Genomic DNA, 26,642 nt, shown 5'->3' with positions numbered 1-26,642 from the left:
GGAAAATGTAGTGGTCATGCTTGGCTTTGGGGAGAGGGGCCAAGGGTGTAAGGAGGAAGGTGGTGGTGGTGGTGGTGATAGTACCTGGGAACCCGGGAAGAATGGGACGGTGGGCGGGTCAGAGACTGCCTACTTTACCTGACAGCTCACACTGGGTGGAGAGAAGACAGCTCAGCTCCAACCCTGGTGGATTAGAGAGATTAAAGTGAGAGGAAAGAGAGATGTCTGAGGGACCAGGACCAAGAGGTGAAAAACAGGCGTCCTTGTGAAGGGGAGGCCTGGGGGTGGATGGGGCCTGGGATCCAGGGATCCCTCACCCTGGACCTTTCTAGAGAGTCTGGGGTGAGAAGGCAAAGACTGGGGAAGAGGAGGTGAGTGTGTGTGAGGGTGTTGGTCCCTCTCTCTTCCTTGTCCCAACCCCTCCCCCTTACTTGCATTTCACCAGCTCCCAAGTCGGCCCTCTGGCTCTTGGCACCCCCACTATTGCGATGGGCACCCCCTCTCCTTTCGGTGCTGCACAGTGACCTCTTCCAAGCCTTGCTGGGTGAGTAGCCCCAGTTTTCTGAGGGGCAGCAGTGACAAGGGCTGGCCTGTGCTTGCGAGGGCGATTACTGAACTTGGGGGCTGGTTGGGAGCCTGGAGATCAGGGGTCAGTGTCTACCAGTGTTGACTGGAGGAGTTCCTCCTTTACCGGATGGGGATGGAGGTGAGGTGATGGCAGGGGTGGCCAGGGAGGCCTGGGGTGGGAGGGGTAACTCAAGCTCTGTTCCTATGACAGACATCCTGGACTATTATGAGGCTTCCATCTCAGAGAGTCAGGTAAGGGGGTTGGGGGATGGGCTCTGAATTCCTGAGGGTGCAGCAGGGCTGGAGGGGTGAACAAACTACTGCTAATAAGAGCCTGAGAATTGGGGGTCCTCGGGGACGACCTCCTGAGTCAGGGGCGAGGGGAGTGCTCTCTTTCTAGTCCTGTAGCCCATTTGCTCTCCCGCTTCCCCCTCTTCTTTACCTGCCCCAGTTTCAGGCACTTAAGAGTCCAGGATGCAATCACTTTTCAGGTTTCCTCCTGTAAATCCTGAGGGAGCCCTAGGCCCCCAGGGATTCCCTCCTGCCAGCCCCTCCCTCACTCCCTACTCCCTACCATGGCCTCTCTCCAGTATCTCAACCACCCTGGGTGCTCCCAGTCTTTGAGAGGCTGGGTGGGTGCTTCCTCCTCTGAGAAATAAACTCCCTCCTCACTGCCTTTCTGCTGTCCTCGCTGGTGGCTGGCCGGGACTCCATGTTTGCCTCAGGGCCTCTGGGCTCCTGCCTCCATCTCCTTTCCCATTATCCGGGTTCCTGCCAGCGCGGAAGGAGTTAACTCTACCGAAGCACCCCCCCATTCTCGCTCTTCGCTCCCTCCCTCCCTCCCCCTGCTTCCTCTCTCCTCCTCTCTCCCCTTCCCTCCTCGGCTCCACGGCTCCCTCGGCCGCTGCCGCCTCCGACCCCCCCACCCTACTCCCCCGCCACGGCCCCTAGCCCCTGGCCGTTAGGCAAGACCTTCCCCTACCCCGGGGCTCCCCGACATCCAGTTCCCCTCCCCCACCTCAGCTCATGCCCCAGCCCCCGAACCCCGGGGCTGCCAGCCCCCGGTGCCCCCGCCCCTCCTGAGAATCGGGGTGTACTCCCTAAACCCCCTCCCCTCCACTGGGGACCCCTTTTAGGGCCCCCTTCCCCTCCCTCCCACGCTCCCCTCCCCTTCCCTTCTCCAACCCCCTCTTTCCCCTCTCACCCCTCCCCCCATCCTGGCCCCCCCTGCAAAAGTGGGGTGCGGAGGGGGGAGGGGTGAGAACCCACGGAGGGGAGGAACGAAACTCCGATGAAGTCAGAGCCCCTTACCCGCCGCCGCGGCCAGGCCCCCCAACATGGACTGTCTCTGTATAGTGACAACCAAGGTAAGCATGATAGGGGGGCCTGTAAACTGGGGGGAGGGTATGAGTTCGTGGGGAGGGGTTAATCAGGCCTAATCTGCGGCTGGGGGCCCTGGAATGAGAGCATCAGCAGATGGGGGGGTCATAATTTAGTTTGGGGTTCACATCTGAGAAAATGCTGGGTTTGGCCACAGGTGCCCCCTGGAGTGATCCCTTTGTACCTGTAGAGAAATGGAAAATTGGGGGGTATTCTGTGCCTTGGGGATCTGGTGGATTTTGAGATTCACCAATGATGTTGAGGGAGACTTATTTAAGGAGAAGCCTGGCTCACATGGGAGCTCTGTTTGGTGTATGTTAGAAGGTGGACTATGTGAGGGGGGGTTCCTCTTCCCTCCTGGGGGACAAGCTGGCTTCCAGTTGCCTTGTCCAATTTCAGGGGCCTCCTGGCTTGAGGGTAGAAGGTTACTGGTTGTGAGTACCTGACTGGTCTGGGGGTGTCAGCTGGCAGGGAAGGAGTGGGCCTTCAGACTATAAAAGAAGCATCTTAGATACGTTTGGGGGTGCTCTTAATTCGAGGGGACTGTTAATTTCAGGATAAGTCATATGGAATGGGGATAGTTGGGAGTTGTCAGAGAACTGGAACCTGACAGAGAATCACCTGAGGGATTGGACCAGGTGAGGTTAGGATTCGGGGTACTCCCTGGGGAGGTAGACGGTTGCAGCAGCTAAGGTTGCCAGCTTCTTTGGAGGAGGATGAGAGGCTTGGGGAGAGGGGATTTGAGGAGGGGTACCAGGTGCGTGGTGAAAAATTTGGGGGTGGCCCAGGCAGGTGTCCACCATCCTCACTTCCTCCTACACCGTATCTACCCTGGTTCGGAAAGAGGGAGATGAGCAGATGGAAGGGAATGTTCCTGTTACCCCTGACCCTTGGTATCAAGGTGGGGGAGGACACCTGGATTTAAAATTACTAGGGTGAAAAGGTGTAGGAGGAGGGCCGGGCGGGCAGCAGTGAAGATCTGTACAAGGGTGTCCCTGTGAGCCTGCCAAGTGCAGGAACTCCGGGATGGGGAACACTGGCAAGCTTCTGGTGGGCTGCAGAATACCTGGGTCTTGACTCTAAGACTATGGGACTGGAAAGCTGGAAGCCTGGTGTGTGGAGGGAGGTTTGGGCGGCTGGCAGGCAGCTGGGGGTTGGGGGGTGGGACAGGAAGTGGGGGCCGGGGAGGCGGGGTCTGGGTGAGTCACAGGCTGGGGAGGGGGTTATATTTAGTGGGAACTGCAGATTCTCAGGGCAGGGAGCTGAGGACACACATGTTCCCTGCCACAAACTCACATACATGTATACACATGCATCTACACATGCGTTGTGCATGTGTGAGCATGGTTGGAGGAGACTGAAGGCTGAGAACCTTTAGGTTCAAGCCCCTACCCTCTCTTGAGGGCTCCTTGCTTTTCCTCCATTCTGTGGGCTTTGGGCTTTCTCCCATATTGCTTCTTCTTCCCATCTCCTGTAGTTGCAGTGGATTTTTGTGCCTCAGTTTCTCGGGCCTTTTCTCCTTTAAGGTCTGTCTGAGTCTCAGTTCCTCTTGACTCCTGCCCTTAATCTGCTCCTTAGTCTTAGGCTTTCTGGCTATGGTCCCTTATGTGCAGGTGTACACAGAAAGCCAGTTGGAATGTGTGGGTTCTGCTTCCAACACGTGAACGCACATATGAGAAGGGAGGGTGAGGGCCTTGTCTGCATTGGTAGCTATTCTGGGAGGGTGGGTTTATTCATCTCCCTTCAAGAATCCTGCTTCTTCGATGGAGCCCAGGGTTGAGCATCCCCGAAGGAAAGAGTCTTGCGCAGAGAGGATCATGCATTTTGGGGTTTTACAGAGGCGTGGAGACCCAGGCTTGCCACATTCCTTGGCCGGAAAACTTGTCAGTCTCGGGATGGCGGGGACTCCAAGTCCCATAAGGCTTTGAGGCAGGAGAACCGTCAGTGTTAGAGGGTTGCTGCCCCTGGGGCTGTTGGGAGTTGTGGTTCATCTCTATCCAGGGCAGCGGAGGGTTCGCTTTGGACGAGCCAGCAGGGGGGGCACATGGCACTTGTCCCCCCAGAATGCTGGGTGGGGTAGAGGGTGCTCATGTTTTGCGGTCGTTGAGCTTCCCAGCTACATCTGATTCCTCCATCTTTCATCGCCTATATTTAGATTTCTGCCGCAGTAATTTAAGGAATATTTATTGAATGCCTACTATGTGCCAGGCCCTGTGCCTTGCGCTAACTCTGCCTTATAGCTATCACTTAATCTTACTCTCTGCCTCGCTCTCTGCCGGTGTCTCTGAGCATCTCTCTTTCTCCCACTCCGCCCCCGTCCCTCCCCCTACTCCCCGCGCTGCTGCCGCCGTTGCCATGGTAACCGGCGACGACTGAAGTTGCGTGGCGGACTTGAGGGCCGGGCGAGGGTGGCGGAGGGCGGAGCAGAACAAGTGGGGGAAGGAGGAAAGTGGGAAAAGACCGGGGGTATTTGGCTAGAGTCCCTGAGGTGAAGCGGTTAAACCCTCCGGGTGGTCCTTATTGGGCAAAGCTAAGGTGTCGGGGGCGGGGCAGTGTGGCCTACGGCCTCATTCATTGGTCGACTGGGGCGTGGCGGAGGGGCAGTGTGGGCGAGGCCGGGGGAGCGAATGGGCGGGAAGTGGACGCAGGCGTGGTCTCCTGGAGGCAGGTGGGCGGGGTCTGGCTTACTCTACCAAGGGAGGCGGGCAAACAACCTCAGAAAGGGGTGGGGCCTTAGGACTGGGTAAATGAGGGCGGGGCTGACCCGGCAGGGGCGTGGCGTGGTCCCATGTGCAAAGAGGAGACAGGGTTTGAGGGGCTTGTCCAAGAAACTGCGGGCAGCAGGGGTCTTTGGAAAGGAGAATCCGGGGGTTGGGCGATCTGACGTCTCAGTTTTCCTAAGATGGAGGACTGTTAAGATTTCATCAGAGCACAACCTCCTACCTCAACGCTATGTTCCAGGGAGACGGTTGCTAGGCGACGGCAAAGTCCTTGATCGTTGTGTTGCCAGGCAACGGGGAAACGGAAAATGGAGGGAAAAAGGAAATGAGGGATGGGGGAGGGTCTTAATGGCCATAGCGCCCACTGGTGGAGAACTAGGGCCTGTACATTTTCTTTTCTGTAAGGAATTTCCAGTTCAGCCCCTTCCGCACTGGCTCCCTCTGAGGATTACAAGCATTCTATCCAGATATGAAACTAGGGCCTTGGGGGTCATCGTGGGGGCGTATCTAACAGATTCCAGTCAACGGGAAGAGAGGGGGCATGGATCAGGTTCTAGGGAAATCCGTCCTCTCTACCATTTGTAGGCATTTTAGAAAAGCCAGAGAAGAAGATTTTAGGAGATTGCTCGCTGGGCTTTAAGAGTTGGAAAAGTGGGAGTTCAATGGGAGAATATTTAGAAGAGGTGCTTTCAGGTTCAGTTTGGGACAAAATGGAAGAGATCTGAGGCAGTCATTTTGGGGTGTTACGGGAGATTTGTGGGTCACTGGAAATTGCAGGCCAGATCTTATTTTGGTAAATAATTTTTGAGACGTCGGTGTCGGGGAGATAGATAAATTTGGGAGTAATCGTCCAACAGAGTTGAAATTCAGAATCATGGCCGGGGGGTGGGTAGGAATGTTGAGGTGTAGGGGAGGGCAGCCAGAAAAGGGAATAATGTATACATTTAAAGAGTACAGAAAAGGAATAGAGAAATATCTCTTAATCTAAAAGTCTAGTAATAAACTGAAGAGGTTGCAACTGAATTCAGAAGGTCAGCTTTAAGGTCCCTTAAGTATTCCCTGAAATGGGATCTGGTGGTACTGGGGCATGTTAGAAAAGTCATGAGTATCTCATTAGGTTCAAGAATTTGGAGAGGGGACCCCAAGTGAATTTGAGGACTGGTTATTTGGATGTTTACATTAGAACAACGGTAATAGCTGCACTAATTTCAAGGTCTCTGTTAGCAGACTGGGGGAACAGATGTAATTTTAAAAGGGATGATTTAAAGGGTATATTAATTTAAGGGTACAACAGGATCTGTGGTCTTTCAACTCTTGGAAAACGTTGTCTGGCTATCATGTGGGGCTTTACTGATGGTTAGAATAGGAGACGTCTTGACATCTGTGGGGATGTTGTCCACATTAACAATCATTGGGGAGGTTGGGGGGAGGGGATTGTGGGAGGCAGTTTAGATCCCTTGGGGATCTTTCTGACGTGAGGGAGAAGTGCTGCTTCCTTCCCTGCACCCTGAGAGTCCAGGGAGGTTTTGTAATAGGGGCTTGGTGGTTTTAGGGGTGGGAGATTAGATAGCATAAGGGATCCCAGAGAACCAGAGCGATAAATTGGTAATTTTAGGAATGTCTGTATTTGTGAATGAATAGGAGTATACTGTGCACAGTGAAGTTCACAGAGAAACAGCTGGTACCAGGGAAGTTGATGGCTAAGAGGGTCTCCCCGCACCCCTTTCTCTCCCATCGTGACGCTCTCCCGCACTGCGCAGGCGCCGTCACCCCCCCCCCCCCCCCACTCCGGCCGCAGCCTCCAGTTGCCGCGGCCGCCGCAGCCCCCGCCCCTCTGCCCCTCCCCCCCCCCCCAACCCCGGGACCCTTGCTCTCCCACCCATCCCCTCCCCTCAGTCCCTCTCCCCTTCTCCATGTCGGCTCGGAACAGATTCGCCTCCATGTGTCTCTGCGTGGTACGTGCCGCGGTACGGGCTCCGGCCCCGCTCCCCTCTTTCCGGACCCCCAAATCTCGGGGTGCAAGCTTCAAGTGCTGTCGCTGTTCCTTCTGCTTGGCGGGGTCTCTGGGTGGCAGTGTCTCGCGGACAGGCGCAGTGGGTCGCCCCTCCTATGATCATTCACTTTCACTCACAACCCTCTATTCTGGGGGTGCAAGCCTCCGTTCCAGGTCATTCTTGCAACTGGGGCTGTGAAGAGGGGGCCAAAGGGAAAAGAGCAACAGCGACCCCCCAGGCCTTTGACTTATTCTATGCCTGTGCCTTAATAATATTACTTGTGCCTTACTATATTGGGGGTTCAGACTTGGTCCCAATTGTACTGGAGCTGTCGCTGGTCGCGGCCCTGAGCCCCAGTAGCGTAAAAGAGGGGACCCTCCTTCCTAGCCTGCCTTGCATTAGTAGTCCTTTAGTCTGGGATGAGAGGTGCTGACCTCAACCCCCACCTCCCAGTTTGCAGTTTCCTAATGACTCTCCCACCCCCACCTCTCCAGAGGTTTTTCTTTACTACATTTACTTTAAAAATTTCCAGGGACTGAACATAGGCCCTAACCACTTTCAGCCACATTCTGGGAACTTTGGGATCCTTTCCTTGTTCCCCATCTCCCTGACTTTGTCACCGTATCAGGAGCCTTTTTCTCAGTCCCAGACACCCCACCCCCCACGGGGGTAGGGAAGGGAGAGGCGCCTGCAGCCTCAGTGTGCTACAGATTTTCTTTCATCTCCTCTAGAATAAACAATGACATGTCCCATTCCATGCTTCCATTTTCGTTGTGTGCATCCTGAGATTTCTTCATTGGGATTCAGGAATTTTCTCTGTCTGTGAGGTGGGGCGAAGATGGAGGGGCTTTGGGCTCAAACCCTCCCTGCCCTGTCCCAAACTCCACAAACTTGAAGCTTCAACCCTTAGCCCTACCTCAGTTGTCACACAGGGACTTGGGGGCTTTGTGAAGAGAGAAGAGAGCAGTCTCCTTGTCTCCTTCTTCCCTCCTTGGCCCCTCCAGTTTTGGGGCTCTGTCCCTCAGCTCTTGCACTATCCAGGCCAAAGACCACCTTTTCAGAATGTGGCACAACAACCTCTTTCAGTTCATTGAATTCTGTTACCCAAGAGGGCCCAGCTTGGAGGAGGATTATATTAGTTTCTACTTCCCCTAACTTCCCTTCTCCACTTTTTGTGTTCTTGGTATGGAAACCTGGAGGGAGCTAGGAGTTCTTTCTCCAAGTCTGTCTCCAAGGCCAGAAAACAAAGTGTACCTTGATGAACTGCTTTTCTTTCCTTAAGACTTCAAACATAACAAGGTGGGACTTCCCTGGCAGGGTCCAGTGGTTATGACTCCACACTTCCACTGCAGGGGGCATGGATTTGATCCCTGGTCAGGGAACTAAGATCCTGCATGCCCAATGGTGCAGCCTTAAAAAAAAAATGTATCTAGGTGCTCCTTGATCTCAGCTGTCTCTGTGTTCTGGATTGGAGAGTCTTAATGGACCATTTTCCTCTTCCTATTCTCTTACTTTATCCTTAACCATGGCCAAAGTGGACTACATCCTCAGCCTTGGTTCCTCATCCTCAGAATTTTCAGAGTCATACTGTGTCAGGCATTGACCTTGATAAGCTTCCTCCAGTTTGATCTTGTAACTGTTGTCCTCCAAATGTTGGGGTCCTCTCAGCTTCTCAGATACTTTTTTTGAGAGGGAAATCTTGCCTTCTCTTTTTACCCATGTGTACTGGGGAGCTTATTCTGTCTTCTCCAGTCTCTGAGAGAGCCCTACACATGGTAACCTCCCCTTGCTCCACAGAACCTGGCCTTGGGGAGGGTTTGCTTCTGTGGTGGGCAGAGGCGCTACCCTTCATTAGTGTCTCCAGCTGCCCTCCTCTCTCTGGTCCCTCCGTTAATCTCATTTACTGGTGTCCGTATTAAGCTAGTAAGGGAGGCCCCTGAGATGGTACGCAGTGAGTTAGGAAGGGGAATCAGGGGTCAGGTTGGGTCTTTCACTCCTAAAGGCCAAAGGGAGACCAGGAATTTACTCTGAGGTTCTACCTACTTCCTCAGTCATGGAACCTGGAAGCTGGCATGCATTCCTGCCCCCTTTCTGAGCCCTACCGTCTCTGTTCCTCCCCCACCCTCCCCCTTCTTCTAGTATATCCGATTAGCTGGCTGGCCTCTGGGCATTTGTAGAGGTGGGGGAGTCCTGGGGCCCCCTTGCCGAAGACTTGGGAACCAGCAAGGCCAGCTGGACCGGTTTAGCTTAGTCCTGCGAGGGGGGCTGATGCCAAGTACCTGCTAGTTGAAGGGCTCGACAGTGGTCCTTGCCCCGGGGTGCAAGGTGATGGGGAGTGATTCCCTCCTGGGGCAGTGGCTGCAGTAGGGAGACTGAGGCAAGGAGGGTGGAGCGGGGTGGGATGGAGTACAGAATGGGAGAAGCAACTCGAAGGAGGGAGGTTACAACATGGGGAATGGGCTTAAGGTGAAGAGGAAGTGGGGGGAAGCTGATGAGGCAAGCAAGGATGCTGGGGATGGAGGTAGAGAAGGGGAGCGGTGCACGTGGCCGAGGGGCTGGAGCTCTGGGAAAGGGCTGAAGAAACGGACTTCAGAGGAGGAGGTGTGCTGCGGAGAAGGCGGGGGTCCTAGGCTGGGAGTAGGAAGAGTTGCGGGGAGGGTGCAGATTTGGAAAGAGAGGAGAGGTGCCAAGGGCCTGGCGGGAGAGGGGGCTGTGGGGAGGGTGGAGAGAGGGGAGCCAATGGGCTGGAGGACAGGGAGGGGGAGGAGCTGGTCAGGCCCCAGGGCCTTCCGCACTGCACTGGCGGGGGAGCACAGGCGCGCCGGGGCGGGCCGCCTGGAGCCCGAGGCGCTGGGCCGGCCCCCGTGACGCCTCCGTCCCCTCCCCAGAAATACCGCTACCAAGATGAAGACACGCCCCCTCTGGAGCACAGCCCGGCCCACCTCCCCAACCAGGTAAACGCCCCCGAGCTGGTGCACGTGGCGGAGAGGAACTTGTCCCACCTCGAGGCCGTCCAAGGGGTCGTGGGCCACGCCCACTTCTCCCCCCTCAAGGTAGGAGACTCAGGCGGCCCCCTCCCCAGTGCAGCCCTCGGAGCCTCGGAGCTACAACTACCCCCAAGGCCCGGTAGGGCGAGAGCCGGAGGTGGGGGGCAGCTGGGGCTGGGGGGCTGGGCTTGGGCTCCTGGGGCCAGGGGAGGGGGCATTGGGGGCGTTGGAAACACCTGGTTCCTAAAGAGGAGAAACAGAGGCCAGGCAAGTGGGAGCGGGTGTAGAGTTTACAGCCCTTGTGTGCGCACACGTGCGTTAAGATGCGAGCGTTCCCCAGGATGCTCCCCGTGCCTGGGCCCTCTTCATTCCTTCACACACCCCCACCTCCGTTTCCATTTTCTGTGTCCAGAGCTCTGTTCAGAACTCCTGCTGCCCTCATTTGCTCTTGGCCCTTCGCTGCCTCCTCCCCCCACTTCCGGCCTCTGGGCCTGGCTCTCCAGCCCTTTCCATCTGTCTGGTCTGAGATTTCTGGTTGCCCGGCCTTTCTGCCTCTGTCCCCTGCCTCGGCCTTTGCACCCCTCCTGTGTCTCCCCTCCTCTCTGCCTTTCCCTCTCTGCTGGCTGATGCTGGATGCTGTCTTTCTCTTCCTCCCACGCACTCTCCTTCTTCCTCTCCCCGATCCCCAGCTCAGGCTCTCTGGCCAGGATGAGTCCTCTGCCTGGGTCAGCCGGCTCCCTTTCTCCATGTTAACCCCCTTCCCTACTCATCACTTCTGTCCTTTCCTCCTATGCCTCCTCTCTCTCCTCCTCTTGGACACTTACCTCCATGCAGATTTCTTTCTGTACTCCCCCCCCCCCCCATTATTATTCACCACCACCTGTTTCCCTTTCTTTTCTGTGCTCACAGTTATGTTTTCCCTTCTCCAGTCCTGGGGAGGCCCTGTTTTTGAGATCTTCCATTCTCCAGGCCACTTCCCATCTTCTTCCCCCTCAGTCTCCTCTTCTGGGGGTGTATGCTGGGAGGAATGGAGTGTACCAGGCTGGCTGTGAGATTCAGGGGAACACTGGGGTCAGGGGTGAGATTCTAGGATCTTGTGGGATGTCCCGGGAAGGGGGAGGTTGTTGACGTTTCACCAAGAAGATGGAGAGGAGGTTCCTGAGTTCCTGAGCCTGGGAATGAGGAAGCAGAGGCTGGGCAGCAGTAGGTTCTGGAGTGAGAAGGAGGTGGTTGGAGAGGAGTTGGAGAGGGAAATACCATTCTCATGCAGGTAGAAAAGTGGAAAGACAAGAGGAAGGTGAGAGGTCCTAGGTCAGGAGACAGGCAAGGATGAGACATGGAACCAGGGAGGAGGTTGAGCTGATCGAGGGCAAGGAGAGGAGGAGATGGGTGCAGAGGATTCCTGTGGAATGCTGGGGGCTGCAAGGACTAAGGAAAGAAGACGCTTTTTTCCCCTCAAGATGGGGCCATTCAGTCCCTGGGGAAGGGGAAGAGGAGCGAAGGTGGTTGTACAGAGGTAGGGAGACTTGGAATCTGTGCCCAGGAAGCAGAGGGAAGTGGGTGCTGGAGGCCCTGGGTGTGGGAGGGAGGACCCATGACAAGGCCTGAGCTGGGGGACAGGAGAAGCCTCAGTTTTCAGAGGGTTGAGAATGAAGGATTGTGATTTGGGTGTAGAATCTTGAGGGTCAGAGAATGAAGTAAGGGAGAGTGGTGGTGATCTCTCTGAGGAATCATAAGTTAGGATGGAGGATAACAGCAGGAGACTGATGCTGGATGGGCCTGGACAGGGGCACAGGGCGGGGAAGTGGATGGAGAATGGAGGCTGGGGTTGGAAGATATCGGATGGGGTGGAGAGAGGGGTGTTTTATCTACAGCTACACAGATGAGATGAGATGAAGGTAGTTGGGGATAAAAGATGGAGCCTGGGGCAGGAAGGTCTAGGGTAAGGTTGGGGATGGCAATTGAAGACAGGCTGTGGGACAGAGGATGGACATGCAGATGGGATGTAGGCAGTCAGTGGCTATTGGCTGGGCAGTAGCATTTGCTGAGATTTGAAGGGTCAGAGGATGGATTTAATAGATTTATGGGTATGAAATCTATCACGGAGCTTGAAAATATGTAGTACTGACATATCGCAGTAGGAGAGAGGAAAGACCCCTTGGGAAGGAGAGAGCCAGGAGTCTGGGGAATCCTCAATGAGTGCCTCGCGCTTGGTAGGCTCCAAATAAATATTTGTTTAAGGAGGAGACAGGTTGGGGACCCCGGAAGGAGGCTTTTGGCTGCCTTCCCCATTGCTATGGAAACGTGGCTTCGGTTGCCCTGGCAACTGGGGAAGCCCCTAGGACCGGCCTAAAGCGGCCCTGCCCTAGAATCTAGAGACCCTGCTGTGTCGAGGCGACTGACGTCAGGGGCCTGGGCACACCCCACTTTAACCCTTTCCCGGATGAAATAGGGCAGGGGTGGGGGTAAGAGTAATGAGAGGCTAGGACCCGGATGTCTTTCACCACTCCCCTTTCCTGACGTTCTTTCCACTGCGTAGGGTGAGGGGCGTAGGGGAGGGAGGAAGGGAGGTTATTCAGGAGGCGCTGCGCCCTCAAACCTCTTCAGCCTGGACTTCTTTCTGCCGGGCTACCTGGGGGGCGGGGCCCAGAGCAGGAGAGGCGGGGCTAGCGGACCAGATTCTGCCTTTGGGAATCTGGTCGCTCTTAGGCCACGCCCCATCTCCCCCTCCCGTTGTCCTGGCGACAGGGCCTCCAGGAGGTGGGTCTCCTCAGGCCTTGGCTGGGCTTAGATACCGTTGCTTGGCAACAGGATCCCTAAAGGAAGGAGTAGATTGAATGGTGGGTGGGCGAGAAGGAGGGTGGGGCCTGCATCTTGGGGAACCCCGGATTCTGGGGGCTCAGGGTTTAGGGCACATGTGTGTGAAAATGAGGGGCAAGTCTGAGGGAGGGTTATGAAAAGATCTGGGTGTAGGTGGGTAGATAGGGACAGGGATGGGGTAGGACCTAGTGGACAGGAGCCTTGTGGTATGTGTGTGTAGTACATAAGGCATGTAGCATTCTGTGGTGTTACATCCGGTGAGAAGCTCCCCCCACCAGCCGGCCCCCCCTCTCCCGGCTCTTTACCATCTGCTGCTCCCCAATCTGGCTGTCTCTCTCTTCCTGCTTCTCAGACACCTCCACATGCAGGGGGCCTGGGCTGGGCAGAGTTGGGGCCAGCACGTGTACCTGTGTGTTTGTAACGTGGATCAAGGCTAGGTCCTTCAGGGAGTCAAAGGGAACAGAGCAGGCCAGGTTAAGAGGCTGAGAGGGTAGCCATGGTGGGGGGATCTCTTGGTTACGGGCTCCCTCTTGAGCCAAGGCTCAGGCAGCTTTTCATCTCCTTTTTTCCCTCGCAGGCCAATTCTCCCCCTGTGATTGTCAACACAGATACCCTAGAAGCCCCGGGATATGTGAGTTGTTTAGATTGTGGGGCTTTTACAGAAAGGAGGAGGGAAGGTCAGGTCCCAGCAGCAGGGTAGGGACAGGTGCTCAGGCAGGAAGTCTGTCTCACGTCTCTTGTGTTTCTGGCCCGTGCTGGAGTTGCAGGTGAACGGGACAGAGGGGGAAATGGAATACGAGGAGATCACATTGGAAAGGGTGAGCAGGCTCATGCAGCCCAGGTCCTCCCGCCTCGCCCCCGTCTGTGCTTCTCTCTGTGCCCGTGTTTTCTCAGTGGCCAGCCTCTTAACCCTGTCCCTTCCTGCTCCGGTCACAGCTCCCTGACCATCTCCCCTCCCCTCTTGCCCCGTCTAGAGTAGGCGGAGAGGGGAGCTGACCCTCTTCCCCTCCTTCTGCCCAGGGTAACTCAGGTCTGGGCTTCAGCATCGCAGGTGGCACTGATAACCCCCACATCGGTGATGACCCTTCCATCTTCATCACCAAGATCATTCCCGGTGGGGCTGCAGCCCAGGACGGCCGTCTCAGGTGGGGAGAGGAGACGGGTTAGGATGCTGGCTCCCTTGAAAGGGAGGACCAGGGCGGCAGGAAGCTCCTGGCTCAGGCCCACCTTGCTGCCCTCAGGGTCAACGATAGCATCTTGTTTGTCAATGAAGTGGACGTGCGGGAGGTGACCCACTCAGCGGCGGTGGAGGCCCTCAAAGAGGCAGGCTCTATTGTCCGCCTCTACGTCATGCGCCGGAAGCCCCCGGCTGAGAAGCTTATGGAGATCAAGCTCATCAAGGGGCCTAAAGGTAGCGACCCAGTTAGGTTGCCACCCTCCTCCCGCTGTCCTCTGCCCCAGGGGACCTAGGGACCCACCTCTGCCCTCCCCTCTGCCCAGGTCTTGGCTTCAGCATCGCCGGAGGTGTCGGGAACCAACATATCCCCGGAGATAACAGCATCTATGTGACCAAGATTATCGAAGGGGGTGCCGCCCACAAGGACGGGAGGTTACAGATCGGAGACAAGATCCTAGCGGTGAGTGGGGACCCCCATCACTCTTCTAGCCCACACCTGGGCCCTGCCTGCTGGCCTGGTGCCTGCCCAGGCTTCCTGATGGGCTCGCCCTCGGCATGTCTGTCTTGAGATTGCTTCTGGTTCCGTCTGAGCTCTGCTTCCCTTGGCCCCAGGTCAACAGCGTGGGGCTGGAGGACGTCATGCATGAGGATGCTGTGGCAGCCCTGAAGAACACGTACGATGTGGTCTACCTAAAGGTGGCCAAGCCCAGCAATGCCTACCTGAGTGACAGCTACGCTCCCCCAGACATCACGACCTGTGAGAGCCCTCCAAACCCTGGAGCTCCCCATGCCCCCCCCACCAGTCACCCTATGACGTCCCCATTGACCCTGACTCTTCAGATCCTTCCCCTGAGCTGGCCACAACCTCTGTCACTTCCTTTGGTTGGAGAATAGATGGAAGATTGGTCACCATGAAAGAACTAGAAAAGATTGTCAGTAGTCCCTCCCCCAGAAGGCACTAGATGGTTTTATGGCTAATTTTATCAAATCCTCATGGAATAGGTAATTCTTATGCTTTTTCTGAGCGTAGGGGAAGATAAAATGTTTCACATTTCATTTTATAAGGGCATTTGAAAAATGGTCACAAGGAAAATGTAAGAAAGTAGGGAGTTCCCTGGTGACCTAGTGGTTAGGATTCTGGGCTTTCATTGCTGTGGCCTGGATTCAGTCCCTGGTCAGGGAACTAAGATCCTGCAACCCCATGGTTCAGCCAAAAAAAAAGAGGAAAGTATAGGTTAATTTTGCTTCTGGACAGAGATGTAAAAGTTTCTAATAACATAGTTGCAAAACAAACACAGTGGTATATTAAGGGAGTAACATTGTCACAAAGTTGGGTTTATTTCAGGGAATTAGAGGTGTTTCCATATTATGAAACCTCTAGGTATGAGTCATTGTTTTTAAAAAGTTAAGGGAGGGACGACTTCTTTGGCAGTCCAGCAGTTAAGACTCCATGCTTCCACTGCAGGAGGCACAGAGTTGGATCCCTGATCACTGGTCATTGGGGAGTTAAGATCCCACCTGCCATTTGGTGTGCCAAAAAAAAGGTAGAAAGAACAGTATGTTCATTTTAGACAGATGTGGGGAAAGCATTTGATTAAATTCAACATCCTATTCTGAGAGGAAACTTAGTATACTAGGAACAGAGGAGTTTTCCTTAACATGATCAAAAAGTGTTACCAGAAGTCAACAGTGAACACATTGTAATGATAAAATCCTATCTGTGTGTCCATTAAGTTAGGAACTAGGCAAGGAAACCTCTTCCTGCTCCTGTTAGTCCACATGGCTTTAGAGTCGGGTTTCTCAGTGTTGGGACTGTTGACATTTTTGTCCTTGACAATTCTTTGTTGTGGGGGGTGTTGTTCTGTGCATGGTAGTATGTTTAACAGCAGCCCTGGCCTCTATCAGATGACAGTGATACCCTTCCCCTCCAGTCAGAACAACCAAAAATGTCTAGACTTTGCCAAATGTCCCCTGGGGGCAAGGGGGTTGCAAAATTACCCTGCTTGCGAATCACTGCTGTAAAGATTTCAGGCAGTGTAGCAAGAGAAAAAAGAATAAATAAATGTTACATTTCAATGGGGAGAAACAGACTTATCTTTATTTGTAAATTATATTTTTGTCCATCTAGATTAAAATCTAAGTGAATTAAATGAAAACCTTAAAAATAATAGGTAGGGTTAAGAATGTGGCCGTATGTAAGATTAAAAAGCAAGAACTCATAACTTCCCGGCAATAAGAAAATATAATGGGTAAAAAGATCCTTTTTGCCATAGGGAAAATGCTCTATAAAATTCTTGGAGGACTTCCCTGGTGGCCCAGTGGTTAAGACTTCACCTTCCAATACAGAGGGTATGAGTTCCCTGGTCGGGGATCTATGATTTCATATGCTTCTCAGCCAAAAAACCAAAACATAAAGCAGAAGCAATATTATAGCAAATTCAATAAAGACTTTAAAAATGTTTTAACATTAAAAACATCTCTAAAAAAATTCTTAGAAAAATAAGCTTGACCAGAGGGCAGATTTATACAGTAAATGACCTGTGTCAGATTTTATCAGGTAAATGATGAAACTTTACCAAAGGACGTAAAAGAACACTAAAGAACTGGAAAGTCACAGCATGTTTCCTGATGCAAAAAACATAATATGCTAAAGATCTCAACCCTCTCCAAATTTTTCTCTAATTTTATGCAATCCTCATCAGAATGTTAATGTTCATCCCCCCACCCCCAACTGGAAAATTACATTTGGGAGAAGAGCTAAGAAATTTTTGGAAAAGAATAATGAGATATGACTACTTCATCCAAATCTGAAATCATACTGTAAGACCATATTAAAATCACACGGTCTTGTTTCTAGACACCATAACCTATCAGAGGGAACCTTTACTCCTTGGAGAAAGGGCCAGATCTAAGACTTGAGCAAGGAATGTGTAAGATGAACTTGTAACATCTTTCATATTAGCAAAACTCTTTGCGACCCCATGGACTGTCACCCATCAGGCTCCTCTGTCCGTGGAATTCTCCAGGCTAGAATACTGGAGTGGGTTGCCATGCCCTACTCCAGGGGATCTTCCTGACCCAGGGATCGGACCCAGGTCCTCCTGTATTGCAGGTGGATTCTTTACCATCTGAGCCACCAAGTTTTCACTTGAGAACTTTCCCATTTTCTAGCAAAATCATTAAAAGAACAAGTTACCATTTAAACCTTTAAAAAAAGAAGAAAGCAAGGAAGATATTCATGGATTGTGTCAAAGAGACAGGAGCCAAATTGAAACTGGTTGTTCAACCAAAACTCAGTAAATATTTTAAAATCTACAGGATTATAAGGATACTTCAAAACAACTAGGTACCTTTGGAAGATGCTAGGGAACTTGTACATTCTGAATACTGGCAAGCAAAGGGAAAGAGTCAAGCATTTATTCTCCTTTCCTATGCATATTGCACTGTAGAGTGACTGGTGATTGACCTGGGAACATTCTTTTTTACAGACAAATTATCACTAATAAATGTTCTTCCCTGAAAAAAAAAAAAAAGAAATATACATGGGCACTATTTGCCATCCTCAGTGAACTGCCAAGTCCAGGCAGTGATGGTCAGTGGCTGCTAAAACTCTTAGGTGGGAGGCTAATGGTGAGCTTTATAATGGATGGGTCAGGCTGACAAGACCCCAACCTACAGATTTGTATCTCAAAAAATGCAAGCTGACATCGCGTCCTGTCATGATGCAGAAAGTACGCAGCAGCATCTAGGAAATACTTCTGTCAAAAATTGAACTTGAGTCTCTATACAGGTGACCACTTGACAGGAGATGCAGGGCAGGGGTGTAAGTAGTGATCTACTTGTTAGGGTTTCCCACTGTTTCCTAAAAGAAGGTGGGGAAATCTGCTGGACAAATGACCAAGTTTTCTCACCAAACGAATGACCAGGAAGTGGGGGAAACAAAGGGAAAGGAATTTTATAGATGATATGAGAGATGGTTCAACTGAACGAAAATCCCCAAAGCCTGGTATTAATATTCCCCTTGGCTCCATACCCTTGGCATACTTAGGTCGTGTACCCTTCAGATCCACTCGCTCCTAGGAGAACCCACCCTTACCATGACCTTTGAATTCCTGCCCCCTGATATTGCTGTGACCAGATGTCCCCTGTACACCCCAGCCTCATTTCTCTGGCACAGTGACATCCCTTTCTCCTGAGCCTGGTTCTGCTGCTTTCCTCGGGAGGAGGTGGAGTGGTGGGCGCTGTCTCCCTCCGTGCATTTTCCATTGCATCCGTCCTTCCCCCGTGTCTTCCCTCAGCTTATTCCCAGCACCTGGACAATGAGATCAGTCACAGCAGCTACCTGGGCACTGACTACCCCACCGCCATGACCCCCACCTCCCCTCGGCGCTACTCCCCCGTGGCCAAGGACCTGCTCGGGGAGGAAGACGTCCCCCGAGAACCGAGGCGGATTGTGATCCACCGGGGCTCCACAGGCCTGGGCTTCAACATTGTGGGTGGCGAGGACGGTGAAGGCATCTTCATCTCCTTCATCCTGGCTGGTGGCCCTGCAGACCTCAGTGGGGAGCTGCGGAAGGGGGACCAGATCCTCTCGGTAAGGGAAGGCCAGCCCCTGCCCGGACCGTCCCCTCCCCTCTAGCCGGGGCGCATGTAGGCTGGAGCCCGGCCCCCATCTCCAGTAACTCAAGCTCTCCCCGCTCTCTCTAGGTCAATGGCGTTGACCTCCGCAATGCCAGCCATGAGCAGGCTGCCATTGCCCTGAAGAATGCGGGTCAGACAGTCACGATCATCGCTCAGTATAAACCCGAAGGTACTGGCCCTGAGACATGGGTTCAATCCCTGGGTCAGGAAGATTCCCCTGGAGAAGGAAATGACTACCCACTCCAGGATTCTTGCCTGGGAAATCCCATGGACAGAGGAGCCTGGCAGGCTACAGTCCATGAGTTTGCAAAGAGTTAGACACGGCTGAGTAAACGGGAATAACCAAACCTGAAGCTCCCCCTCTCAGATGGTGCTCAGAACTCTGTCTCCTGGCTTCTGCAGAGTTTGGGGGAAGGGGAGGGGAGAGGCTGACAGTAGGGAGGGGCCAGAGCTCAGGAACCTTCTTGTCCTTCCTTAGAGTACAGCCGGTTCGAGGCCAAGATCCACGACCTTCGGGAACAGCTCATGAACAGCAGCCTGGGTTCAGGGACTGCCTCCTTGCGGAGCAACCCCAAAAGGGGTTTCTATATCAGGTTGGATGCTTCCTGGCTGGGCCTCTCTTTATTCCATGGCCCCTTGTCCCCCAGCCAGCTCTCGCTCCTCAATCTTGCCTGGCACCTGTCCCGCCTCCCACACCAGGGCTGGAAACGCACAGGTTAGCATTGAGAAACACTCCATAGCGACTAGAAAACAGCCTCAGCCTCAGTGATCCCTACTGCTTCGAGCCCCTAGTCACCCTGGCATCTTCCTTGGGACCCTCAGCTGCCGCAAGGCCTGGTAACTCAAAGGTTAATGCCTGGCAGAGTAAGGGACCTCTCAACTTTTGGAATATTGCCCAACCCCGTGGGATAACATTCCAGGGGAAGTGGACCACCGCTGTCTCCAAGCTGACCCTGTCTCCCAGGTGGCATCTTGCTACCTTCTTAGGGCTCCTCCCACTGGCTCCTCTTTCTTGTCTGCCCCAGGCATAGGCGCTTTGTCCGAGCCTCTTCCCTTCCCTCCCTCTGGGCTCCCGGTCCGCTCACATAGCTTCCCCTGCTGCTTGCTTTGCCCGTGTCTCTCAGAGTAGTCAGCCCAGGCCTGACCTCTTCCCATGGTCCAGACCTGCAGCTCCAGCCATCTGCTTTCTGGACACATCCCTGGGGTTGTCCCACAGGTGTTCACACTCAGCATGTCCCAAAGCTAGCTCACCTCTTCTCCCGTGTGCTCATGCTCTCTGTCCTGCCCAATTGGTGTCTCTCTTCCTGAATGGCACCGCTGTCTGCCGAGACGGCTGGCTCAAACTGGAGCCTCGCTCAGCCCTTCTATCCTTGCTGGGTCCAGTTGGCTCCCAGGGCTGGTCAGTTCTAACTCCCAGATGATGCTGATGATCCTGGAGTCCCTTCCCATCTTTCTAGCCCTGGTGCTTTGCTCAGCATCTCTGGTGTTTCTGCAGTCATTCCCTCCCTTGTCCTCACCCTGGAGTTGTCACTTACAGGTTGTCACTTAAGGCTACCCTACTGCTGAGGGTAGCTGGACTTGGGTCCATGTTACCCTCTGACTGTGACGTGCCTGCATATGGCAGCTGCTTTCTTAGGAGGGCGCTGTTCTCAATCTTACTCTCGAAATCGCCCCCGATCCGTAGGCTGTCTGATCCCTGACACAGTGAGGATGGAGTGGCTGTTCATAGTTGTAGAGCTTTAGGTTCCCACACAGTTCTGGGGTTCCTCAGAATCCACAGCATCTCTGGGAGAGCCACCAGCGGCCATGCGGATCTGTAGACCCCTAGGCAGAACCTCTGGGCTGGGTCTCGGGGGCCTTGGCCCTCACCAGACTGACTGGGGGCTGCCTGCCCTTCAGGGCCCTGTTTGACTATGACAAGACCAAGGACTGCGGCTTCCTGAGCCAGGCCTTGAGCTTCCGCTTCGGGGACGTGCTTCATGTCATTGACGCCAGCGATGAGGAGTGGTGGCAGGCGCGGCGGGTCCACTCCGACAGCGAGACCGATGACATCGGCTTTATCCCCAGCAAGCGGCGGTGAGCCTGCCTGCCCCTGAAGCTCCCAAGGGCCACAGGGTGGGCAGCCAGCAGGGAGGGCATGGGTCCACCCCCAGCTTCTTGGGGATCTGTCTGCTGACCCTTCCCAGGCACCAGGACTCACAGGAGCCCTTGGGACAAACACCTCATTTAGGAGCGTGGGGCCCAGGGGCTGCTGGGAGACGGAGTTCTCAGCTGCCCTGGGGGTGGGGGCAAGAGGGCTCCTCACTGGGCATTTCTCTACCCCCATCCCTCCATGTATCCCTCAGGGTTGAGCGACGGGAGTGGTCACGGTTAAAGGCCAAGGTAAGTGGAGAAGGCCGGGAGCTCTGGTGGAAGAGCGGAGGTGGGGGGCAGGGGTGTGGCGCTCGTGGGTCTGGACTCCTGACCAACCACATGGCCTGCTCTGTCTCCCTAGGATTGGGGCTCCAGCTCTGGATCACAGGGTAGGTTGGGTCAGTTTGGGAAGACCTGCGGGGAGAGGGGCCCTGGGCTTCTCTTGAGTCCTCAGGAAGGCAGGTGGGGGCCCTGCATCCCCTGCCTCCAAGGCCCTTGCAGATGTCCTGCCTCCTGTTAGGTCGAGAAGACTCGGTTCTGAGCTACGAGACGGTGACACAGATGGAAGGTGAGCCCTGGCAGCGCGCCCTGGCCAAGACCCCCTGTCCCGGCTCTGCCCCTCCCTTCCCCCCACCGCCTGACCCCCGATCTCTGCCCCCGCCTGACCCCCACGCTCTCCTCAGTGCACTATGCTCGCCCCATCATTATCCTCGGGCCCACCAAGGACCGCGCCAACGATGATCTCCTCTCCGAGTTCCCCGACAAGTTCGGATCCTGTGTTCCCCGTGAGTGCAGGGCCTTGGGGGGCAGTGGGGGTGGGGGGTGGGGCCCAAGGGTCACAGGCAGAGCCACTTCTGAACACAGGGGTTCTCAGACAAGGGTGCTGCTCAGCCACACTCACGTCCACTGGGACCATACCAGGCCGGGGACTTGGATGACCCAGAGATGCTGGGGGAGCAGCTCCACCCGTCTCCCCTGGCCTGGGTCTCCCCAGCAGCCCCCTTCCCCGGAGGACCAGCTGGGCTCTCTGGGGGGTCACCGTAGGCAGGGTTGAAGCTGGAGGGATGGTGGTTAGATCTTTGGGGGGCGGGGTGACTTCCTGGCAGATACGACGAGGCCCAAGCGGGAGTACGAGATAGATGGCCGGGATTACCACTTTGTGTCGTCCCGGGAGAAAATGGAGAAGGACATTCAGGCCCACAAGTTTATCGAGGCCGGCCAGTACAACAGCCACCTGTATGGAACCAGCGTCCAGTCCGTGCGAGAGGTGGCAGAGCAGGTAGGAGCCGCGGCCCGTCCTCCTCCTCCTTCCCCCCATGGCCTTCCTCAGCTCTCTAACTCTCTTTCTCTCTCTGTCTCTTTCCCTGCTGGGTCTCCACTCCGCTCCTCCACCTCCTTCTCCTCTTGGGCAACTCTGTCTGCCTGCCTGCTCTCCGGTGCCCTGCTCCCCACCCCCCGCCTCCCTCCCTCCCTTGGTCCCTGACCCCAAACTTCATGCTGCCATCTGTCCCCTCTCCCCCTCTCCTTGCCCCATTTCACCTCTCTTCCTGTGGCCTTGCCCTTGGTGGCTTGGCCCCCCACAACTCGGTCCCTCCCTTCTGCTGGCTCCCCTTTGGCCCTCTCCCCCCTCCCCTTGCCTTTCCTGGGGTCTCCACTTGCCTCTCCCACTCCTCTGCCATCACCTTCTCCCCGCTGCCCCCACCCTGCCCTCTTCCCTCCATGGCTCCTTTCTCCATCTGCCTCTCCTCCTCCCATCTGTCTCTCCTTGTTCCTTCCATCTGTCTGTCCTCTGTCCGTCCTCCCCTCCCTCCTCCCTCTATCCTACTTCCTTTCTCCTTCGTTTTCTCGCCCCACCTGCCTGACTCCGCCCCCTTGGCCTTGCTCTGCGCTGTCTTTTGGGTCCCCTCCCTGCCTGTCCTCTCTGTTCCCTCCATCCCCTCCCTCCTGTGCTGGCCCCTCCCTTGCTCTCCGTCTGTCCCTCTCCTTTTTTCACTCTGTCTGTCTATACCCTTTCTGCCTCCACTCTCTTTGCCCATTCGTCTTTTGACATCCATCTCACTTCCCTTTTGGCCAATCTTGTGTCCTCCACTTTCCCACGTCCTGTGTGTGGGTCCTGTCCTGCCACCTCTGTCTGTCCTTTCCCACCACCTGCTGGTCCCCCTCCACCCACCCTGCCTGCCCCCAGGGGAAGCACTGCATCCTTGATGTCTCGGCCAATGCCGTGAGGCGGCTGCAGGCGGCCCACCTGCACCCTATCGCCATCTTCATCCGCCCCCGCTCCCTGGAGAATGTTCTGTGAGTATGGTCTCAGGGGGTTTCCCCTCGGCTCTCCCATACCAAGCCCCGGGCCTCAGTTGGCCTCTGTGTTGAGCTCTTCCCTCAGAACCCTGGACAGCAGCTCCAGCAGCCCCTGAGGGGAATTGGAGCTAGAACCCAGAGGGCGCAGGGAAGCCCAGGCCTCTTCCCTCCTCTTCTGCCCTGGGCTAGGCGGGACTACAACTCCCAGCAACCCCTGGGGCATACACCTGCTGGGCATCAGGGCTGTTGGGAGTTAGAGTCTGAATCCCTTCACTGGGCTGCCGGCTGGAAGGATGAGGCTCTGGAGAGGTCCCTGAAGTGGCCACACCTGGCTGGGGTGGGTTGTGGGGAGGGGGCCCATCTGTGGCCCCAGAGGATATTGGGAATTGTATTTTTTGCTTCATGCTCTAGATAAGAAAATACTGGGGACATCCTTGGTGGTCAAGTGACTAAGGCTCTGTACTTCCAATGCAGGGGACCCAGGTTCATTCCCTGGTCAGGAAACTAGATCCCACATGCCCCATCTAAGACCTGGTGCAGTCAAATAAATATTAAAAAAAGAAAAAAAGGAAAGAATGGTTGCAACTTAACATCCCTGGACAGAGGAGATAAAGGCAGGGCAGGACCCACCCTCAGGTCTGTGTTTCTCTCACTCTCCACAGAGAGATTAATAAGCGGATCACAGAGGAGCAAGCCCGCAAAGCCTTCGACAGAGCCACCAAGCTGGAACAGGAATTCACAGAGTGCTTCTCAGGTGAGGCTGAGGCTAGCCCGTGGCCAGCACAGGAGGTGCCTCTGGCTCAGATTCAAAAGAGGGGCCCCCACAGGGTGGGTGGTTTAGAAGGAGGTATCCCCTTTGGGTGGGTGCATCCCATGGCTCATGGACTGGAGAATTAGGAGAAGGTGCCCTTTGCCCTGGGCGTGACTCCCTGCCCCGCCCCCTCCTCGCCCCTAGCCATCGTGGAGGGCGACAGCTTTGAGGAGATCTACCACAAGGTGAAGCGAGTCATCGAGGACCTCTCAGGCCCCTACATCTGGGTCCCTGCCCGAGAGAGACTCTGATTCCTGCCCTGGCTTGGCCTGGACTCGCCCTGCCTCCACCGCCCAGGCCCTTGGTCTGGACTGAATTGCCCAAGCCCTTCCAACCCCCAGCCTCCCTCCCACCCCTTCTTATTTATTTCCTTTCTAACTGGATCCAGCCCATTGGAGGGGGGACACTCCTCTGCATGTATCCCTGCACCCCAGAACTGGGCTGCGGAACCCCAGGAACCTGGGGTCTGGGAGGAGCCCCGGGCTCCTGATCCCAAGCCCTGGCTCCTTAGGACCCCTTGCCTCTGCCCACCCCCAACGCACACACACACCCACTGGGGGGCCACCTGCTCTCCCCCATCTCCTCCCACACACTTTCCAGAAGTCAGGGCCCCCCTCCAGGAGCACCCCATTGCAGGGCTGCAGGCCTCCGCGCTCCCCCCGAGGCAGGGTCTGGGGTCACTCCTACCCCCATCATAACTCCCCAGGTCCCTTGATTTCTCATTTTATTTTTCCATTTTTTTCTTCTCAAAGGTGGTTTTGGGGGGATTAGTGGGGGGATTCCACCAAGGGCCCCCTGCCTTCCACATGCCCCCCACCTTTTTTCTTTGCCGGTTTGCATGAGTGGAAGGTCTAACTGTGGCTTTTTTTTTTTTCCTGGGATCTTTTTCTTTTTTTTTTCTTTTTTCTTTTGGGAATGGGGAGGGATGGGTCTAGGGAGTGGGAATGTGGGGGGGGAGGGTAGGGGGGGCAGGGTTGGGGGTTGGGTGTCTGGGAGCCAGGGGAAGACTGGAAATGCTGCCGCCTTCTGCAATTTATTTATTTTTTCTTTCGAGAGAGTGAAAGGAAGAGACGGATACTTGAAACCCGGTGTGTGGCCTGGTTATTTGGGACCTGGGTGAGGAGGGAGACCGGGTGGGAGTATAGGGATGGGTCAGGTAAAGTCAGATCCTTCTCCTCCCACACTCCTCACCTCCCCCCACCTCCCCCCAGACAGAACAGAGTGGCCTGAAGGGGGCCTTGGAGGAATCTGCAGATCAAGGCTCCAGCAAAGAATGGGCCTGGGGTGGGGGCGGGTCTGGAGTTCCATCCTAGGTCCCTGACAGAGCCAGGAAGAGGACCTGCAAACGTAGCCCAGCCCTGACCCCTTTTCTGAGCCGTCTCAGCCCTGTCGGGCAGCATAGAGTCTGCTGTCAGTCTCTAAAGAAAAACAGAGAAGACGGTTCATTCATGTTCATGGAGCTGTGGACAGAGCTGGTCTCTGGCAATGACCTTCACAGAAGTGTGCCCATAAGAAATGCTGCATAATTATTCATTGGATTTCTTTTTTCTTTTTTTCATTTGATTTCTCTATGTCTGCCCCCTCTCTGTAGGAGATATTATTTATTTTTTTTACGTATTCCCCATCCCGATTGTAGGAGATATTTGAAGCAATTTTGCAGATAATAGGGTGGGGAAATAGAATGCGATACCAAAGATAAAAATAGAAACATGTGTTAGCTGTGAGGATGAATATGATTTCTGAACTTCCTGGTACACAAGGCAAAAAGGGAAATGGTCCATTACATATATGTATATGTATATATATGTATGTATGTGGGCTTCCCTCTTGGTGCAGACGGTAAAGACTGCCTGTAATGCAGGAGACCCTGGTTTGATCCCTGGGTCAGGGAAGATCCTCTGGAGAAGGTAATGGCAACCCACTCCAGTATTCTTGCCTGGAGAATCCCATGGACTGAGGAGCCTGGCAGACTACAGTCTATGGGATCCCAAAGAGTCGGACGTGACTAAGCGACTAAGAATGTATGCATGCATATATGTATATGTATACATATAAAATATATTACGAAGGAGAAAATGTGGTTCTTTTAGGGAGTCAGATGTTCCTGGCTTTTGGTCCTAACTGAAGCTTCTCAGGTGCTCTGTTGGGTACTGGTTCCCAGCTTCACGTCTGCCACTGTTCATATGCTTGACAGGCTCCTCTTACTCCAGCCTCAACTACAGCATAAATGAGCCATTGCTGGCACCGCTGGGGGGATCCCGCCTACCCATTTCTCTCTCATTCAGGGACCCCAGAAAGGAAGGCTGAGGTGGGGTGGTTAAGTCCTGAACTGTGCAAAAGGGCAGTTTTTTTGTAGCCCTCCCTGACAAAGTTAAGAGTTGGATGGAAAAGACTAACCCTCAGGGGCAGTGTTCAGGTGATGGGGGTGGGGAGGTAGGTATGGGAGGGGGTTGGGAGGGTGGGGGGCTGCCCTAGCTTGACTGGATCCAAGGCTAGAGGCAGAGATCCCCAGAGCTGTGACCCTTAAACCAAAGGTCCTCTCTGGGCTGCCCCAAGGTTTTCTGAGCAGCACTGTATCCAGCAGAGGCCAGTCCTGGGGGCCAGGCCCAGCCGTCTGCCTTTCAAGAACCCTCCTTGATGATTCTGAGGTCTTGCTTGGATGGAGAAGCACCACTTTCCCCCATAACCCTTCTTTTAGCATGGTTCTGCGTAGGAGCAAATGGTTTGAGGCTGTGCTCACATTCTCCACCGTTGGGCCCGAAGGGAGAAAGCTGTGAGCCGAGGAAGGTGTGTGCAGGTAATGCGTCTGTATCTAAGGGGTTAAGGAGAATTTACCAAGAAGGGGTAAAATTCCCTGCTTCTGCATGCGTTGTGTTCTAGATTACAGAACTGATACATGTACCTTATAAAACTGCAAATAAATATAGAAATACATATGGTTAAAAAAAGTTCCTTCCCCATCTCATTCCACATCCCTTTAGAGAGAAGCATATTAGCAGTTTGGGATGAATTCTTCCAAATCTATAAAGAGCTCTTTACAGTGGGCTCCCACACAGTTGTCGCTCAGTCGTGCCTGACTTTGCGACCCCATGGACTGCAGCACACCAGGTCTCC

At 54.5% G+C, this 26,642-nt stretch overlaps 1 protein-coding gene across 6 annotated transcripts; it reads left to right on the top strand.

Annotated features, from left to right (window-relative positions):
* Positions 1 to 444: 444 nt before the first annotated feature.
* On the top strand, positions 445 to 24,612 carry DLG4 (discs large MAGUK scaffold protein 4). Of its 6 annotated transcripts, XM_043903627.1 has the most exons (21): positions 445 to 544; positions 779 to 819; positions 9,550 to 9,615; positions 13,046 to 13,099; positions 13,236 to 13,286; positions 13,489 to 13,613; positions 13,710 to 13,879; positions 13,969 to 14,105; positions 14,258 to 14,402; positions 17,944 to 18,239; positions 18,353 to 18,455; positions 18,765 to 18,879; positions 20,186 to 20,362; positions 20,632 to 20,668; positions 20,781 to 20,808; positions 20,940 to 20,987; positions 21,103 to 21,204; positions 21,526 to 21,698; positions 22,605 to 22,714; positions 23,380 to 23,471; positions 23,673 to 24,612. In XM_043903627.1, the coding sequence occupies exons 5-21, from the start codon at positions 13,257 to 13,259 to the stop codon at positions 23,777 to 23,779; spliced, it is 1,995 nt and encodes a 664-aa protein (XP_043759562.1). In that variant the 5' UTR covers positions 445 to 544; positions 779 to 819; positions 9,550 to 9,615; positions 13,046 to 13,099; positions 13,236 to 13,256; the 3' UTR covers positions 23,780 to 24,612. The 6 variants fall into 6 exon arrangements, 5 of the variants coding, with proteins under 5 accessions (XP_043759562.1, XP_043759561.1, XP_043759559.1 ...); XM_043903626.1 differs by lacking the exons at positions 445 to 544; positions 779 to 819 and adding an exon at positions 1,449 to 1,934; XM_043903624.1 differs by lacking the exons at positions 445 to 544; positions 779 to 819 and adding an exon at positions 1,473 to 1,934 and having other exon boundaries at positions 9,550 to 9,714.
* The last annotated feature ends 2,030 nt before the right edge of the window (positions 24,613 to 26,642 follow it).

Source organism: Cervus elaphus, chromosome 5, assembly GCF_910594005.1.
Source record: "Cervus elaphus chromosome 5, mCerEla1.1, whole genome shotgun sequence".
In the NCBI taxonomy this organism is placed as follows: Eukaryota; Metazoa; Chordata; class Mammalia; order Artiodactyla; family Cervidae; genus Cervus; species Cervus elaphus.
The sequence above is the reverse complement of the archived record's forward strand: the minus strand, read 5'-3'. Positions and strand labels throughout refer to the sequence as shown.